We start from the raw sequence: 18211 nt of genomic DNA on the forward strand, positions 1-18211 counted from the left end.
GACCAAGCTTCCTTGAAACTCTCCTTACTCCCTTGCTTGAAAGTGAAAATCATTTTCTCAGGCGACATAGTAATATGAATAGACATTTTAGCGAATTAAAACTAAGCAACAAAAATAACAGCTATAATAGAAACTATTTTTTGTGTGTTTTTGATATAAAGACAATTATAAAAGTAAACTAAATTTTGTGTGTTTTGATATAATAAAGAAAACAAAACAAAATAAAGTAAAGTAAACTAAAAAAACTATAACAAAGTAAAGAGATTGGATATGAGAGACTCCCCTTGCATAAATCCTCTTTCTCCTCGGCAACGGCGCCCAGATTGCCGCGGGAGTTTACAATCTATGCGGTATAACTTTTCTTCAGATCCCCGGCAACGGCGCCATAAAATCTTGATGGAGCTCCAGTGATGGTGCCAGACAATCTTGTTGGCAGTTGTTGTGGAAGCGGTTGGGAAACCCCAAGAGGAAGGTGTGATGAGCACATCAACAAGTTTTCCCTCAGTACGAAACCAAGGTTTAATCGACCAGTAGGAGAAAGGCGTGAATTCTGAAGGTGTTGCTGACTGACTAGTGGCAGGGCGTACTACCAACGTCAGCAACAACGTGGAACCTGCACACAACACAACAAAAGTACTTTGCCCCAACTTGCAGTGATGCTGTCAATCTCACCGGTTTGCTGAACACAAAGGATTAGGCATATCGAGTGGAAAAAGATGTTTGCAGAAAGTAAACAGAACAAGATTGCAATAGAATTTATCATTAAAGCAAATAGCACGAGGTCCACAATTCACTAGAGGTGTCTCTCCATAAAGATAAATAGCATATTTGGTGAACAAATTACAGCTGGGCAATTGATAGAATATCGACCATACATGATAAGATGATTACTATGAGATTTGATATGGGCATTACAACATAATACATAGACCGTAATCCAACTACGTCTATGACTAATAATCCACCTTCCGGTTATCGTCCGAACCCCTTTCAGTATTAAGTTTCAAGCAACGGACTATCGCATTAAGCAATATGTGTAAAGTAAACAATAGAATTACTCTCGGATAAAACATTGTTGTTTTCTCCCTATTAGCAATAACACATCTACAATCTTAGAAGTTAATGTCACTCTCCTCGAAAACTAGAGGCATGAACCTACTATCGAGCATAAATACCCCCTCTTGGAGTCACAAGTGTCTACTTGGCCAGAGTTTCTACTAGCAACGGAGAGCATGCAAGATCACAAATAACATATGACATGAATATATAATCAATCTCAACATAGTATACAATATTCATCGGATCCCAGCAAACGCAATATATAGGATTACATAAAGATGATCTTGATCATGTAGGTCGTCTCACAAGATCTATACATGAAGCATAAGGTGGAGAAGACAACCATCTACCTAGTGCTATGGACCCATAGTCCATGGATGAACTACTCACACGTCATTTCGGAGGCGGGCATGGCAATGTAGATGCCTCCGGCGATGATCTTCCCCTCCGGCAGGGTGCCGGGAAGAGCTTCAGAACCCCCAAAATGGGTTCTGTGATGGCGGCCGCGACGGAACTTTTTGTGGATGGAGGCTCGGGTATACAGGGTTTTCCCAAGAAAATGTATAAATAGACGGAGAATTTAGGTCGGTGGGTGTCTGGAGGGCCCACACCACCCCTAGGCGCGGGAGACAGCCAGGCCGCACCATCGGGTGGTCTGGCCGCCCTGCGGCGCCTCTTCGACCCCTCCTGGACTTCGTCTTCGATTCGGTCAAATATTGACTTCGGCTTTTGTTTCGTCCAATTCCGAGAATATTTCCTGTACAACTTTTCTGAAATACAAAAACAGTAGAAAACAAGGAACTATCACTGTGGCATATTGTTAATAGATTAGTGCCAAAAATCATGTAAAAGTGCAACGCTGTAAACAAAACATATATGAATTGGTGTAAAACAAGCATGTAGGATCAAATATTATAGATACGTTTGAGACGTATCAATCTCCGCCGCACTCTCCACCACCAAACCGCCGCCTCCTCCACCGTCTCCCCTCCGCCTCTCCCCGTCCATTGAAAAGTTGTTCACCCCACACCAACCTCCTCTCTGCTGTTCGCCGGCGCAGAAACTCCACGGTCGACTGCATTTTCACAGTGAGGTGTTCGGCCTTTTTCCTGCCCGGTCATGGAATGGGACTGCAACGATGATGAGTAGGTTTTCACCGAGTTGATGGAAAAGGAGGCTGAGGCAGAAGCCACGGAGGACGAGGAACATAGGAAGTTCCTCACATGCATGGACGACCTGTGTGCGCAGAATGAGAAGCCGCGTCATGGCGGCACGACGTGAGGTCACTAGAAGTGCAAGCCAATGCCGAGCATGGAGGGCTACTGCATGATGTACGCCGTCTACTTCTCCAATGATCCGTTGCATGACGTGGCAGTGTTTCGGCGTCGTTTCAGGATGAGCCGGACGCTCTTCCGCAGTATTGTTGAGGCTCTCTAAGTTTACGATCCGTACTTCAAATGCAAGAAGGACTGCACAAGCATGGTAAGATTTTCCTCACTCCAAAAATGTACGGTGGCTGTGTTTGGACCAACATACTTGAAATCACGCAATGCCTAAGACACAGCTCGAATCCTTGTAATCAATGAAGCAAGAGGATTCCCTAGGATGCTTGGAAGCATCGACTCCATTTGTTTGGCAGGGAATGTACACGTGCCACAAGGGAGATTGAAGTGTCATACTTGAAGCAGTGACCACTCAACATCTTTGAATTTGGCACTCGTTCTTTGCTATGGCAAGATCCCACAACAATATCAACGTGTTAGATTGTTCCCCTATTTTTGCCAAGCTTATCGAGGGTCATGCTCCCCCGGTGGACTTTGAGATCAATGGGCACCACTACAATAAGGGATACTACTTGGCAGATGGCATGTAGCCAAGATGGTCAACATTTCCAAAGACTATCTCGAGCCCTCTTCTCCTAAAGCATGCCAACTATGCCACACAAAAAAAAGCTTGCAGAAAGGATGTCGAGCGGTCATTTGGTGTGCTCCAACATAGATTTTGAGTTGTCCGGTTCCCCACCATGACATGGTCGAAAACTCAGATGTGGGAGGCGATGAATGCTTGTGTGTGCTTGCACAACATGATCATTAAGAACGAGTAGGACGACCTAGAGCTTGAGAGTGATGAACCATATTTCAGACATGGTCCTCTTGCAGAGCTTGATCACCAGGTACCAACATCGTGGGATACCTTCCTCACCATGCGCCAGGAGATCCTAGATCTCATTGTGCATGATCAGCTGCAGAAGGGTCTGGTGGAGCACCCGTGGAGCCACAAAGGCAACAACTAGTTTGACGTGATCCAATTTGTGTTTACAAACTTGTAAATTATGAGGTTGTTTTGTTGAATTATTTGCTTTGTACCGATCATGCGAACTATGTGTCACTTTTGGCCCAAAACCAGCATAACAATACCGACTTATGTGTCATTTTTACCCCAAAACTAGCCGAATTCACCCAGAATTCGCGGCTAGGGGCCGATCTGGGAGCTCGGTACGCCCTAGGCCAAACCTGCCTCCAATCCGGCGCAAAATAGCGCCGAATTTTGGTCTGGGGACACTCCCAACGAGTGGAGATGCTCTTCACTTTCTTTTTATAATTAAGATAACTTGTGTTCTCCAAGCTGTCTAATCTTTGACGTGTTCTATTATCAATTTGTTATTCACCATGAGCTATCTAATCAGAAACATTAACCGTCTAATTAACTTTTTTTTGCGAAATGCCATCTAATTAACCTGACAGAAAATTCTTCAATCCACCATCTCCCTGGCTATCTACACTTGCTGCTCCCCTACATTCTTCCCTTGTCCTGAGGTTTCATCACCTCTCACACCGTGGTCGCCATCGTGTTCCTCTTCCCAATCCTCGCACACGTCGAGGAAGTAGAGCGCGCTGACCATGGCAGTGCATGCGGCGAACATGGGGATGGGCCCGAAGAGCCAGAGGAAGACGGGGCAGGAGAAGTAGAAGGCCCTGACGCCGAGCGACCAGAAGTAGCTGCCGCGGTTGAGCGTGCCGGTGACGTAGTCGACGGCGAGGCCCGGGCGGCGGAGGCGGTGCGCGCGGAGCGGGACGTTGACGAGGGTGCTGGTGTGGCTGTAGTAGCGGATGGACTGCAAGTTGAGGAGGAACGCGACGAGGAAACAGACGAGGATGACGAAGAACTTGGCCGACAGCGCCTCCTCCCCCGTCGCGCCCACGACGAGCGGCGCGCCCGGGAGGAGCCCACCCCCGCCGCCGCCGCGTGAGCCGCCGGACATGAGGACGGCGATGAGAGAGCTGAGCGTGATGGCGGTGGAAGCCAGCAGCGTCGACGCCATGATGTTGTTCCGGATCGTCTGCACCGCCAGCACAGCGTGCTTCCCGGACGGCTCCTGCATGCATGTCGAACCAATCGATCAAACAAATGTCGAATCTCGGGAGTCGAGACGATCAAGAGTCGCCGGAAAAACAATGGCGCCGCGAGACATGGTGATCGATCGGAAGCCGGCCGGCAGGAATGGGAGGTGGGTTACTGGCGGACAAACCTCCATGATGTGGCGGACCCAGATGCGGCGGTTGATGGAGTTGACGCCGATGACAGTGGTCGTCGGGCGGCGCCGGATGCGGAGGAGAAGCCAGGCGTGGTACCCCACCATCAGCGCAAGCCCCAGCGGCACCAGCACGTAGTCCAGCGCCTCCTTCCCCATCTCTCTGCCTGCGCGGCCTCTCTCCTTTCTACCCGAGGAAGAAGAGAACAGAACACAAGTACGCACTGAGCTCAATGGGCCTTATCTCAGATCCGGCCCGCAGACAATTTGGGCTGATATGAGGCTTCTTCCATCTCTCCTTTTATTTACCGTCCACGACCTGTCTCGACTGTAGCACAGCAGCGCGGCCTCGCACCAAGCCCTACTCCACACCACCCCCATCAGCACCGGCGCCGGCGCCGGTGAGGCGACGCGACCAGCCGCAGCCGAGCGATTTATCCCCGGAGGCCGGCGAGAGAAACCCTAGCTACCTCGCTTGCACCCCGCCCCGGCCAGAGCGACGAGGAGGAGGGGGCGATGGGGACCATGACGATCGGCGCCAAGTACAAGACCACGGTCAGGGACCCCGGCACCATCGGCATCCTCCGGATGGTGCGTTGCCGTCCTCACTCGTAGTTTCCAGCCCCTCCGCCTCCTCCCATCTGAAAATCCTCCTCCATCATCTCCCGGGAGCTCGTATTGGTTGGGCCGCCTTGTGCACCGGCGTTGCTGTTGCTGCTCGGCCGCTGGGTTGTGGGTCGGGGGAGGGGGTTTGATTGGTGTTCGGATTCCCAACTGATTAATCTCGAGTAGGTCTCTGATTCTATACGAAACGGAACAAATTGAAGCACGCCGCTGCCTGGATCTTCGGAGGAACGCTTTCCACATCGTTTATATGTGTGTAGGTCGCCCGGCGCAGGGGTTAGTCGAACAACATTGTGTGCCAAACATGATCTTTCGTTTGCTCATAGTGTGTGGCTGTGCCAGTTCACGCTCCAAGTTGTATCATCCAGTTTGCTTAACGAAATTGGGGGCTCAGCTACTGCTAAAATTATCCTTATCAAAGTAGTTGTTTGGCTACTTCGTTCGTTCCATTCTTGGCAACTGCTAAATTGCTAATGCTTGCCTGATGATCTAAATCGAATCAATCATTTTTTCTTGTAATTGCAGAGTGAGGATAAGCTGACATTTACCCCTAATGATCCACGCTCTCTAATGAAGCTCAATGTCGATTTCCGGACCATCAAAGGTACTTACCCTCTGCCCATATGTAGTGCTGGTTTCAGGAACACACTGGAGTGTTTTACAAAATCAAGAACTGTCATTGTCCCGATGACTTAATTGCAGAGTGTTAACTGTGTAGATTTGTGGGCATCTCCTGGATGTAGTTTGTGATTTACTGTGGAGCCTTTTGAAATTATATACACAAGAAGAATTGCATAGTAACTGAATAAATACATCCAGGGTTACATATTAAGCCGTGCCAGAGTAGGTCATGCATAGTGGTTGAGGAAACAGTTTAAATTGATTTCATCTACATTACGAATATGCTTGATGGTAATTTTGGAGTTTATTCTTCCACGTGCTTCAGGTCACAAGTTCAACAAAGTAGATGGGAGCAAACCAACACCACCATTATTGAATCTTTCAAAAGATTCTGACAAGGTATGATCAATTAACTGGAAGCATCCCGTTGTGTTCTGGTTTATAGGCATATGCTCTAAATTTGTTAATTTCACCGAGGTGATTGTGATGTGCATGCTTTTTTTCTTAGGGCGGTGGCTACATGTTTGAGTTTGATAATGTTGGTAGCCGTGACTCATGCCGCGACTTTGTAGGTAATGGCTCATTCAGAATAATCCATTTGCTACATTGTTTTCTGCCAGACTTAGTTTTAGTACGCTGTTATGTAAAAACTATATATCACGTACTTATAATATAAACAGATACATTGTTTGGAACTGATTTTTCTGTTTAGAGATATGGCTATTTAGTTTTCTAATGTTTCCTTTGGTGTCTACTGTGATTATTCTGATTTGGAGTTTCGCCTCTAGTCTATACACTTATGCCAACATAGCGCGTAGGTAACTGATAACATTGTCCTTTCAGCTAGGGTTTTAGGCAAACATCAGGGTATTGTACCTCCAAGACCAAATGCACCTCCTGAAAAATCAGTTGCGTCAACTGGTCCAGATCAGCTCAGTTCTGCCGAAATGGAAAGACGGATGAAATTGCTGCGAGAAGACAGGTAATGTGATTATTTCTAACACCCCAGCCTGTTCCTTCTGCTGAGAACAACATGAGGTAGTGATGATGATATAAAGCTAAACGCAATGGTCTAAGTTTACTTGCTCTCTTTAGTAATTTTCTGGGCTCTTACATGTTTTTTTTATCAACCGATTCTGGGATTTTTTCTTTTCTTGTGAAGTATATATTTGGCTTTCGCAGGTTCACTTAAGTTAAAGAGTAAATTAAAGTTTCGCTCTTTTGCTAGTCTTTACTGACCTGTCTTTTTTGATGCAAGTCTGTGCCACATCATGAAGCTGTTTTAGTGTACCTGCTAGGTCGAGAATGATATGCATTATATGTGTTGTAAGTTGTAACTGTATATCTTTTAAAGAGCCTAAATGAAGTGCAGATGTTGAAATGTTTTCATTCCACCTAACAATCTTGATATGGACTGTCATTCAGATACATTGTATCAGTAGTTCACCTCAGGACCATGTTCATGCTGCTAGGTTAATGAATCATAGTTGTTTTGATTAATTTGTCAAAAGATAGAATGATACAGAAATATTTGTAATGAGGAGAACATATTTATGTTCTATTAATGACTTGTTGAACTCTTTTCTGTTTGGCAGTGAATTACAGAAGTTACATAAGAAGTTTGTTCTTGGAAATATTCTGCAAGAGTCTGAATTTTGGGCTACAAGGAAGGTACTGCACGTATACATTTTCTGTTTGTTTCATGGTGTACTTGTGTGTGATTTATTCAGTTGAAACCAGTACTTATAAGGCCTTTTGCAGAATTTACTTGATGATGAAGCAAGCAAATCATCAAAACAAAAGCCAGGTTTCAAAAGTGCCATGCTAGCTGATGTTAGGCCATCCGCTGATGGGCAGGTATGCTGTGTTTGTTGTTGCAGGCCCATGATATTGGTATATTATGATTGCTTCTGTTATAAATGAATAACACTGGTGATTGTTCATGATGCTAGTTTACTCATTTCTACTTTATATGTAACCCTTTACAGACGAATAAGGTTACTTTCAGTCTGACTACTGAGATTATCCATCAGGTATGTTTTTTCTACTTTAGTCACGAACCATCGTCCAAATGAAGGTCTCTGCCTGCTAGCATCATTTTGATTTTTTTCAACTGTCACAAGTGCAGTGCTATGTTTTAAGGAAAAGCTATATCTGCTTTTCTGGCAATGGGATTTGTAAACAATTGTTTTGATATAGTACTGGGTAGCTCATACCTAGGAGTTGTCCCCTTCCTTCTCATTCTGCTCTTATTCAGTTATTCATTTCATTCTCCAAATACAATTAGATTATATCATTGCATTATCAGCCCTCATTAGTTATTTACCCAGATGCAATGGGGCTACATTTAAAAGACTGCCAAGAAGAACATTACCCGTTTTCATCCACACCTATAACCACCCGTGAGGCCACCCATCATTACCCCGTATCTCAATCCTGTCGATCAGGATTCCTTGTAACTATAGTCCTTGCTCAAATAGGGCTTATTCTGGTCCTTGAGCTGGGCTGCATCTCCTCAACAATATTAGTATACCTGGCATACATTATTAACCGTATATATGCTAAACTACGATTGTTAATTTGGATGTTGAGAACTTGCAACACTTAGACGTCTTTAACAAATAACTTGATATGAACATCGTATATTTTTCGATGTTTTGCAGATTTTTGCAGAAAAGCCAGCCGTGCATCGGGCATTTTTAGATTATGTTCCAAAGAAGGTAGATACTGCATATTTTGTTTATACAGTTTTCATTTGCTTGCCCTTGGCTTTAGGAAGTCTCGGCTTAAGTTTAAGTTAATTTTGCTATATATCTGTATCGGTAGAAAGTGAATTTGTATTCTCATTGAGGTTTGTTTTTTTCCTTCATCTCTCATGTCACTTTGTCCACAAAAAGTTGTCGGAAAAGGACTTTTGGACAAAATACTGTAGAGCTGAGTATCTACTTAGGACAAAAAATACTTTAGCGGCGAAAGCTGAGGCTGCTGAAGATGAGGAATTAGCTATGTTCTTGAAAAATGATGATATACTTGCCAAGGAGGCAAAGCTCAAGGTATGATTCTAGCTGTATATTGTTGTAATCCTGCCTATTTTGAGATTCTTCTTTTGTTTTAGTGACTAAATTCTTGTTTACAGATAAAACGAGTAGACCCAACCTTAGACATGGAGGCAGATGCAGGGGATGACTACACCCATCTTGCGGTGCGTTTGTGTTGTTGCCTTTTTGTTATGTCTACAATTTCACAAGGCCAAGCGGTTTATCCTTTTCTTGCAATGAGCAAGTTCTTCTGCTATTTATTGATCGCAAATTCGCAATTTGTACTCTCATGAACTACCTATCCTATCATAAAAGTGTTATATTGTTTTGTCATATAGGATCATGGGATTCTCCGTGATGGCAGCAGAGAGACAGTTGATGCTGATAGTGAGTTGGCTGGGAGAACGCTTTCTCAGGATCTGAATCGGCATGCTGCTGTTGTTCTTGAAGGGAGATCAACAGGTAGAAGTTTTGTGCTCAACCAAAAAGTTTTCATGTTATCTATGACTATTATGAGATGATACTGACCCCAGATATTTGGGTATGCTAATTGCTAACAGTTCTTCTGCAATTACACTTCTTTATTCTGACTTCCTATCCATCTGAATTATGTATTCTGGCTCTAATTCTTCATTAACCAAGTCCTGAACGATAATACACAGCAATAGTACAAAACAATCTTCCTAAATTGTTGGTTGGTTGCAAACTATAACGTTGTAGACTTGTAGTGGTTACTTTGTGTTGGTGGCTTTCCCTTTCAGATCAGAGGAATTCTGCCTTTAGGTTTCATTTTCTAGCTCCGCAGTTACTTATTGGCTGTTTAATTCAGGGCATTATATGTTTTTAGTGCCTAAGGTAGTTATATTGTGTTATGCGTGCTTTTGCAGATGTCGAATCAACTGATACGAAGACTGTGGCTGAAGCACTTGCAAGGTCCAAGAAGGGTTAGAAATTATATTGCTGTGTGTGTTTTCTTTCTCACCTTAAATAGTTTCTTATTTATGCTGATGAGTTATATACTGCAGAACCACCTTCAAGTTCTGTTTCTGAGGATACTAGTCATGAGAGATCGTTAAAGGTGGCCCGCATGACTGAGATAGAGGATTTGCAAGCTCCACGAAGTCTCCCATATGCACCACTTTGTATAAAGGTAAAGATGGTTCATATGTCTTAAGAACAGATATATCAGCCACAGTAATATATTGCAGGTTATGGATTCTTATGCCTTCCTTGTCTTATAGGATCCTCGAGAATATTTTGATTCCCAGCAAGCAAATGCTCTGAGACCTTTAGGTGGCAGTAATGAGGGAAGAAAGGCCCGCAGCTGCAGCCTGAGTACAGATGACGCATTCCGTCATTTGATGGATCAAATGTCTTTGATAAAAGATAATAAATTGAACATTCCAGTTCTTCAGTCAGATGTGGCCCTTAAGGTAAACAGTTTATTTGAGACCTGATCCTATGATCCCAAATCCCTATCTTCTATAGTTAATTTTGTGTATAGGACACGTCTTCTCGAAAGATCAGCTCTGTAAATAGAGCTGATTCAGTATTAGGTCCATATCGAACAGATACAATATTGATTTACACAGAGAATATCACCTAGCTCTAAAACGGCTGCACCTGAGTGCAACTTCGAGTAAGAAAAAACAAGCCTTCTGCTACCTTTTACCGGGGCATTGCTTTAACAACTATAGCTGATCTGTGAATGGACGGGTTCAAGCTTACCTATTTTTACTAACCGAGATGCTTTTTTTGTTGTTGGAGTACTTATGAAATCCAGGGGAATGTACAAAAATTGGTTTAGAAAACTGGTACTAGTTTATTTTGCTTGTTTGACTTATGGGGGTACAGCATCGCACCCCTATCCTCTATGTTTTTTGCTCCTGTGCGTACTGTTTCATCTCCCTTTTTGTCGTGGGGTCAATGTAGATATGGTTTTGAGAAAGCTTGTATGTTTGTATAAATATTTTAATAAAAGTTTACTGTAGGGGCATGCCCTACAGTTTTCTGGTAGAAAAAAGAACTAGTTTGACTTAGTGTTTTTTTCCAATTCTTAGTGTGAGCGATCCATTTATCCCATCTCTTTCCAATTCTTAGAGTTTCTTTCCAATTCTTAGAGTTTCTTTCCAATCTTACTGTTTCTTCCCAATTCTTAGAGTTTCTTCCCAATTCTTAGAGTTTCTTTCCAATTCTTATTGTTTCTTTCCAATTCTTAGTTTGAACTATCTTGGACTTATCATGTCATCAATATTCCAGTAATTCATTTTTTCCCAATTTTTCCTGTACTAGCACATATTTTGCATGATGTTGTATTGCTGGTACTGTGGCTTCTCTACTCTTAAGCTATTAAATTGCGTGAGCAGGAAAACCTAACTACCTGCATGGTATGGGCCTAGGTTCTTAATGAATTGAACGAAGGAATTTCGCGTTCGCGGAGGCTTAATCTGAAGAATCCACAAGACAGTCTCCTCGGTCATCTTCCACACCGTACGCGAGATGAACTTATGGATGTGAGTTGTTTTATGTCTTAGGCAGATGTACTATAATTTCAGTTCGCTCTAGAATATTTATTTTCCAGACTTGGCCTGATGTACCTTTTTTGTATGTATGTTCTGTTCAACTGTTCTAAAATCATCACTGTACTAGAAGGTTTTGTATGTACAATTTATTCTTGTATTGACAGTGTTTCTTGTGAACTATCTACTTTTTTTTAGCATTGGACGGCTATCCAGGAGTTGCTGCGCCATTTTTGGTCATCATACCCTATAACAACCACAGTCCTTTATAATAAGGTGTATCATCATTCCTATCTTATTTGCACTATTTTGTAGCCAATGTGAAGTATTTGGGCGGAACTTTGTAAAATTAGCTTAGTGGCTAGCTATATTTTGGTTCATAAAGTGGTTATGGGAATGTAGCTATCCTGGTTCTCAAGAATGAGAAGAACATCATTGCACATTAAAAGCGCTGTGTTAACTAGTGTGGATGCAAGTATAAACGAGCAGCTTTGCTGGTTGAGTTTGATGTGTTGCCAACATTGTTGTCTGTTTTCTCACTATTAATAATTATGGAGTTAAATGCAGTGTTGTACCATCATGAACTTATGATCAAAACTGACCACCACCAGTTATTTTTATTATATTGTTGGCTATAAAATGTATTCGGTAACTCGGTTTGCTTTTGGTTTTCTCATACTGCATTTTGATTCTAATAAAAAACCAATTGTTAGAAAATAGCAGGTGTTACATATAATCGAGTATTGATATACCTAGCTTAACTGTAAATCAAGAATGTCTGGATTGATGGTCTTGTTCCACTATAGTCTACAGTTTTTTCACTAATTCTAGGAAGTCCAGCGACCTGGTAGGACTGCTAGTATGATGAACTGTCTGATGTACTACGTAGTTAAAACATTCAGACCCATTCTTTTTAGTATCAATTGCTTCAATGTTTATGTACTTGTCCTCAGGTTCAAAGGGTGAAGGACGCAATGACACAGATATATCAGAAGTTACAGGTAAATCTTCCCCCAGCATAGTTGATACATGGATTTTAATATACCCTTTTCTGATGCCCCTAAAACGTGCAATTACTGAGTTTACTGATGCAGTCTTCGGATTATATTTGAATGCATTGTTATGGAATTGCTTATGTTGCTGCTAAAAGGTTGGTGACGAGAGATTTCATGTGCAACTTTGTACTGCAGGATATAAAGGAATCAGCACAGCCTGATGTAAGACATGAAATATCTCAGCTTGTGAAGCCCATGACCCAGGTTCCTACCATTCCTTAACGTGTATATCATTACTATACGCTGAAGAATTTGATCTGAACTTTGTTGTGACGATGCAGAGGAAAACTATGCCCTTTTCCTTTCTCATGAATTAACTGGATGCATCAATATTTGTATTTTCTTTAATCTGAGGGGAAAAGTTCTGCTTATTTCCTTAATAAAGCAGAAGTACACTGATCATAGCAAGTGTTTGTTTTACTGCTTTATTTTTATTCCCTGTTCTTCATCCTCATTTCATCACCTAGTAAACCACGTGACGCACATGAATCACCATGGACTCTAGTTTCCTTTGATACTTTTCAGCAAGCTGATTACATATTATTTCCAGGCGCTGGATGCTGCCTTCAACCATGATCTCGAGCAGCAGCAGAAATCTTCAAAGGCTGGGAGCAAGCCCAATGGGTTTTGAGCAGAGAACGCCATGCAATATGGATTCGACTTGATTACTGCTGGAGCGCGAGGGCTGCTGCGCCCACGAGCTCTATCCGGATTGCTGTCCCATTTATGAGCTTGCATTTCAAGAGGCAACCCCGAGGCTCGATTTTGCCCTGTTGTTTTATTTATTTACATAAATACATGTGATGAAAATAACTTCCTGTACATGCCAATTTTGTATTGCGTGTTGGTTGAGGCATGTACCTGGGGCAACCCTCACGGTTGCAATGTGCAAACGATTATACAGGGGAAGAAAAATCCTAAGAAAAAGACAATTACAGCATATATATACGCTGTTTGTTCCTGGTGTATGCTTATTCCAAAATAAGTCACGTTAAAGGCTGTGCAGCTTCTACTCAGTACAATCTTCAATGGACATTGTCGTACAAAAGTATGGAATACAACAAATACAACAATGTACATGCAGGTTTCATCTGAATAACGTATTGTTTTTGGTGTATGCTTAGAGCATCTCCACCGGAGTCCCCCATAGCGGCCTGATAGCGATTTAGGGCCAGGCATGGTTTTTGGGCTCGCACTGGTGCGCCTCAAACGGCGCCGGCTAGTTTTCGAGCCCAATAGAATCGCTGGCAACCCTGTGTTGCCTTGGCCAAGGGCGCGGATCGGACGCGCCGGCGCCTCGCGGAACATCAGGAAACGAGCATGAGCTTTGCCCTGTCTCCTACCCACGCCCGAGCCGACTCCCACCCCTCTAGATTGCCACCGTCGCCGTCACGCACTCCCTGCTTGCAATAGACACCGCCGCCTATCTAGAAATCGTTGTCCATCGACACGGCCGCCACCCCCTTGATGATGAGGTTATGTATATTGTAAATACAATCTATATTGCAAAGCCCCCGAGCGTTTTGCCGCGGGTTATGAGCCCCCGAGCCTTTCGACGAAAAAGATGTATATCACCAATATCTTTTACTATATTGCAGCACCGCGAGCCCGCCTCATTAAAAACCTTTCATCCCCACTCGGTGCCCTGAAAGGAAAAGAGTGCGTCTGAAAACTCGCGGGCATTTCAGTACATTGTATGTTTACAGAGAGGACTATATTTCGACTTCAAGCGTAAAAATGCCTAAGTTGCGTCACGTTCCAGGGATTTGGCTCGGCGACTCCTGTCTTCTTGTTCTTTATTATGTACGCTCCTCCTTCAATTACTTCTGTGACAATGTATGGGCCAACCCACGGCGACTCGAGTTTCTAATGGCTAGTTTGCATGAGCTGAAAAACTAACTCGCCCACCTGGAAGGATCTTGGTCGCAAACGTCGACTATGGTAGTTTTTCAGATCTTGCTGGTACTTGGTAACTCGTGATAGTACTTCGTCTCGAGCTTCGTCGAGTGCGTCGACATCGTCCTCTAATGTCTTTCGTGAAGTTTCTTCGTCATACTCCGCCAGTCTCGGAGAATCGTGCTCTATTTCTATTGGCAATACTGCCTCAGCTCCGTGAACCAAAAATAACGGTGTTTCCTGTGTCGCTGTATTTGGTGTTGTTCGGATACTCCATAAAACACTGGGTAACTCTTCTGGCCATGTGTGTCTAGCTTTTTCCAATGGCATGAGCAGACGTTTCTTGATGCCGTTGCATATGATACCGTTTGCTTTTTCGACTTGCCCATTGGTTTGCGGCTGCGCAACTGTTGCAAAGAGTAGTTTGATGCCTACCTCTGCACAATAAGCTTTGAATTCCTTGGATGTGAAATTGCTGCCGTTGTCTGTGACTATGCTATGAAGAACTCCAAACCGAAAGACGATGCTTTTCACGAACTTAATTGCAGATGCTGCATCTGGTGAATTTATTGGTTTTGCTTCTATCCATTTTGTGAACTTATCGACAGCTACGAGCATATACTCGTATCCTCCTGGCAAGGCCTTGTGCAATTTTCCCACCATATCGAGGCCCCATTGAGCAAAGGGCCATGACAATGGTATTGGCATCAACTCTGCTGCTGGGGAGTGTGGTTTTGCGGCAAACCTTTGGCATGCGTCACAAGTGCGTACTATGTCCTTTGCATCCTCGATTGTTGTCAGCCAATAAAACCCTGCTCTGAAAACATTGGTTGCTATAGCTCGACTGCTTGCGTGGTATCCGCATACTCCTTCGTGTACATCTTTCAAAATTATCCTTCCTTCTTCGGGTGTGACGCACCTTTGTAATACTACCGAAATACTTCATTTGTATAACTTCCCTTTGACCACAGTAAAGGCTTTAGAACGTCTGATAACTCGCCTTGCTTCAACTGGATCGTCGGGTATTTCCTTTCTTAAGATGTATGCGATGTATGCTTGCATCCAAGGAGTTTGTATCATCATCACTACGTCTGGTTCCTCTTCTTCTTCCAGTGATGCTATTTTAGCCCCGAGGGTTTCTCATCCTTCTCCTTCCTCTGTGGTTTCTTCGGCTTGGTAGATCTCTCGGCTATCTCCTCCCTAGATCTCTCGGCTATCTCCTCCCAAAACACGCCAGGTGGAATCGCGAGGCATTGCGACCCGATGTTTGCGAGAACATCGGCTTCATCGTTGCTGAGCCTGCTTATATGATTTACTTCGCACCCGTCGAATAACCGCCCGAGCTCGTTGTATACCTCTTTATATGCTATCATGCTATCATTGACTGCGTCGCATTGATTCATCACTTGTTGGGCCACCAACTGCGAGTCGCCAAAGATTTTTAGTCGAGTTGCTCCACAAGCTTTTTCCATCTTCATCCCGTGTATGAGTGCTTCATACTCTGCTTCATTATTGGATGCGTTTGGAAACGTCATTCGCAACACATATTTCAACTTGTCGCCTTGGGGTGATATTAGTATCACGCCTGCTCCTGCTCCCTCTAATCTCTTGGACCCGTCGAAGTTCATAGTCCAGGTTCTCGACAAATCTGGAGGTCCCGTGTTTTGTAGCTCCATCCACTCTGCGATGAAGTCTGGCAGAATATGCGACTTTATTGCTTTTCTCTTCTCGTATGTGATGTCCCGAGGGGAAAGTTCTATTCCCGAAAGGGAGACACGACCCGTGGCTTCTGGATTGTTTATTATGTTGGATAAAGGCGCTTCATTGACCACTATTATCGAGTGTGCCGAGAAATAGTGTCGTAATTTTCTTGCGGTTGTGAATACTCCATATGCCAACTTCTGATACTGCGTGTACCTCTGTTTTGAAGGCGATAAAACTTCGCTGACGAAGTATACCGGCCGCTGCACTCCGTGGAGTTTTCCATCTTCTTCTCTTTCGACCACCAATACCGTGCTGACCACCTGAGGCGTGGCTGCTATATATAATAGGAGAGGCTCCTTCTCCTTAGGCGCCACCAAGATTGGTGGTGTCGAGATTGTGCGCTTGAGATCCTTGAAAGCTCTGTCTGCTTCTTGGTTCCATTGAAATTTGTCGCCTTGTTTGATTAGAGCATAAAATGGCAATGCCTTTTCTCCTAGCCTGGCGACGAATCTGCTCAGAGCTGCGACTCGCCCAGTTAGCTGTTGTATCTCCTTCAGTTTTGTTGGCTTCCGCATCGTTACGATGGCTTGAATTTTCTCTGGATTAGCCTCAATTCCTCTTGCTGAGACTAGGAAACCGAGAAGTTCTCCCGCAGGAACGCCAAAGGAGCACTTTGTCGGGTTCAACTTGAGGCAGAACTTATCGAGGTTGTCGAAATTTTACTTCAGATCCTCGATTAATGTTATCCCTTTCTTTGTTGTTATGACGACATCGTCGATGTATACTTGTAGATTTTTGCCAATCTGTGTTGCAAGACACTTCTGCATCATCCGCTGGTATGTTGCTCCCGCATTTTTCAAACCAAAAGGCATTGTTCTGTAGCAGAATACGCCATATGGTGTTATAAAAGCTGTTTTGACCTCGTCATCTTCTTTTAATCTGATCTGGTTATAACCAGAATATGCATCCAAGAAGGAAAGACATTCACAGCCTGCCGTAGAGTCGATAATTTGATCGATCCTTGGGAGGGGAAAGTGATCATTTGGATAATGTTTGTTGAGACACGTGTGAAAGATCGAGATGTCGCCTAGAGGGGGGGGGGGTGAATAGGCAATTACAAACTCTTGCGGATTTGTCTTGTAAGAATGCGGAATTAAACTAACGTTTAGTTTACAAGCACAAACCCTAAATATGCTAAGCTCAACTAAGTGTAACAATGGCAACTAGAGCTAAGCAAGATAGGCACAAGATATATGTAGCACAAGTGATAGCAAGATATATGTACTTCAAGCACGATGGCTATCACAAGGAAAGAGAGCTCGGGTATAGAAATAACCGAGGCACGCGGAGACGAGGATGTATTCCCGTGTTCCCTTCCTTTGCAAGAAGGTACGTCACGTTTGGAGGAGTGGAGGTCCCACGAAGGATTCCCCGCGCCACGAAGGCTCACCCTATTCTCCGAACCACACCCACGAAGGATAATGGCCCTTTCCTTATGGTTAGCTTTTCCTCCGCTCCGGAGATGGCAAGCTCCACAACCACTTCACAAGCTCCACGAAGGAGAAGCCCGGGCCTCTTCACAATCTTCTTGAAGAGATCACCGTAGCACCAACCGCCAAGCCAACTAGGAGGTCTCCCTCCAAGAGTAACAAGCTCACGGTCTCTCACTCAAACTAATCGTGGTGGAGAGCTCAACACTATGCAATGATGCAAAGCAAGAACACTAGAGGTGTTCAAGTCCTTCACTCTCAAATCCCACCCAAGCAACAAATGCTAAGATGAGATTGGAGAGGAAGAACAATGGGGAAAGTCAACAAAAGACTCCAAGATCTAGATCCCAAGAGTTTCCCTCACTTAGAGGAGAAAAGGATTGGTGGAAGTGTAGATCTAGATCTCCTCTCTTAGATCCCTCAAGAAATAGCAAGAATCATGGGAGGAATCAAAGGGGAGAGCAAGTTCTTCAAATGCAACAATGGAGGAGAGAGAATGGGAAGAACTCCTTTAGCCCAAGGTGGAAGAAGGGCTATTTATAGCCCAAGAGCAAATATAACCGTTGGGGAAAAGTTGGGCTGAGTCAACCGTCGAGGAGGCCGGTCAACCAGGCCTGGGGCCGGGCCGTCCGGTCCAGGGCCTGGTCAGACCGGGCCACAGACCGGACCAGCC

The 18211-nt window shown here is 44.0% G+C and overlaps 2 protein-coding genes across 3 annotated transcripts; one reads left to right on the forward strand and one right to left on the reverse strand.

Annotated features, from left to right (window-relative positions):
* Positions 1-3695: 3695 nt before the first annotated feature.
* On the reverse strand, positions 3696-4788 carry LOC127314813 (uncharacterized). Its single transcript, XM_051345340.2, has 2 exons — positions 4589-4788; positions 3696-4435 (listed from the first exon to the last, which is right to left on the reverse strand). Exons 1-2 carry the CDS (start codon positions 4748-4750, stop codon positions 3836-3838), a joined length of 762 nt encoding a protein of 253 aa, XP_051201300.1. The 5' UTR covers positions 4751-4788; the 3' UTR covers positions 3696-3835.
* Positions 4789-4913: 125 nt separating this feature from the next.
* Positions 4914-13416, forward strand: LOC127314812 (general transcription and DNA repair factor IIH subunit TFB1-1). Of its 2 annotated transcripts, XM_051345339.2 has the most exons (20): positions 4915-5182; positions 5741-5819; positions 6162-6235; positions 6345-6408; positions 6680-6818; positions 7432-7507; positions 7598-7693; positions 7825-7869; positions 8500-8556; positions 8734-8889; positions 8973-9038; positions 9213-9336; positions 9762-9818; positions 9900-10024; positions 10116-10307; positions 11274-11387; positions 11592-11669; positions 12347-12394; positions 12584-12652; positions 12999-13416. In XM_051345339.2, the coding sequence occupies exons 1-20, from the start codon at positions 5108-5110 to the stop codon at positions 13077-13079; spliced, it is 1815 nt and encodes a 604-aa protein (XP_051201299.1). In that variant the 5' UTR covers positions 4915-5107; the 3' UTR covers positions 13080-13416. The 2 variants fall into 2 exon arrangements, 1 of the variants encoding a protein (XP_051201299.1); XR_007859922.2 differs by lacking the exons at positions 12347-12394; positions 12584-12652; positions 12999-13416 and having other exon boundaries at positions 4914-5182; positions 11241-11387; positions 11592-11627.
* Positions 13417-18211: the final 4795 nt, after the last annotated feature.

Source organism: Lolium perenne, chromosome 7 (assembly GCF_019359855.2).
Source record: "Lolium perenne isolate Kyuss_39 chromosome 7, Kyuss_2.0, whole genome shotgun sequence".
Taxonomy (NCBI): Eukaryota; Viridiplantae; Streptophyta; class Magnoliopsida; order Poales; family Poaceae; genus Lolium; species Lolium perenne.

Bases quoted from the DNA above. Each gene is read 5' to 3' on its own strand.
- LOC127314812 (XM_051345339.2), top strand. From the start codon at position 5,108: ATGGGGACCATGACGATCGGCGCCAAGTACAAGACCACGGTCAGGGAC. The intron at 5,820-6,161 runs GTACTTACCCTC...CACGTGCTTCAG, and splicing joins CGATTTCCGGACCATCAAAG to GTCACAAGTTCAACAAAGTA. The intron at 8,557-8,733 runs GTAGATACTGCA...GTCCACAAAAAG, and splicing joins TAGATTATGTTCCAAAGAAG to TTGTCGGAAAAGGACTTTTG.
- LOC127314813 (XM_051345340.2), bottom strand. From the start codon at position 4,750: ATGGGGAAGGAGGCGCTGGACTACGTGCTGGTGCCGCTGGGGCTTGCG. The intron at 4,436-4,588 runs GTTTGTCCGCCA...ACATGCATGCAG, and splicing joins GGGTCCGCCACATCATGGAG to GAGCCGTCCGGGAAGCACGC.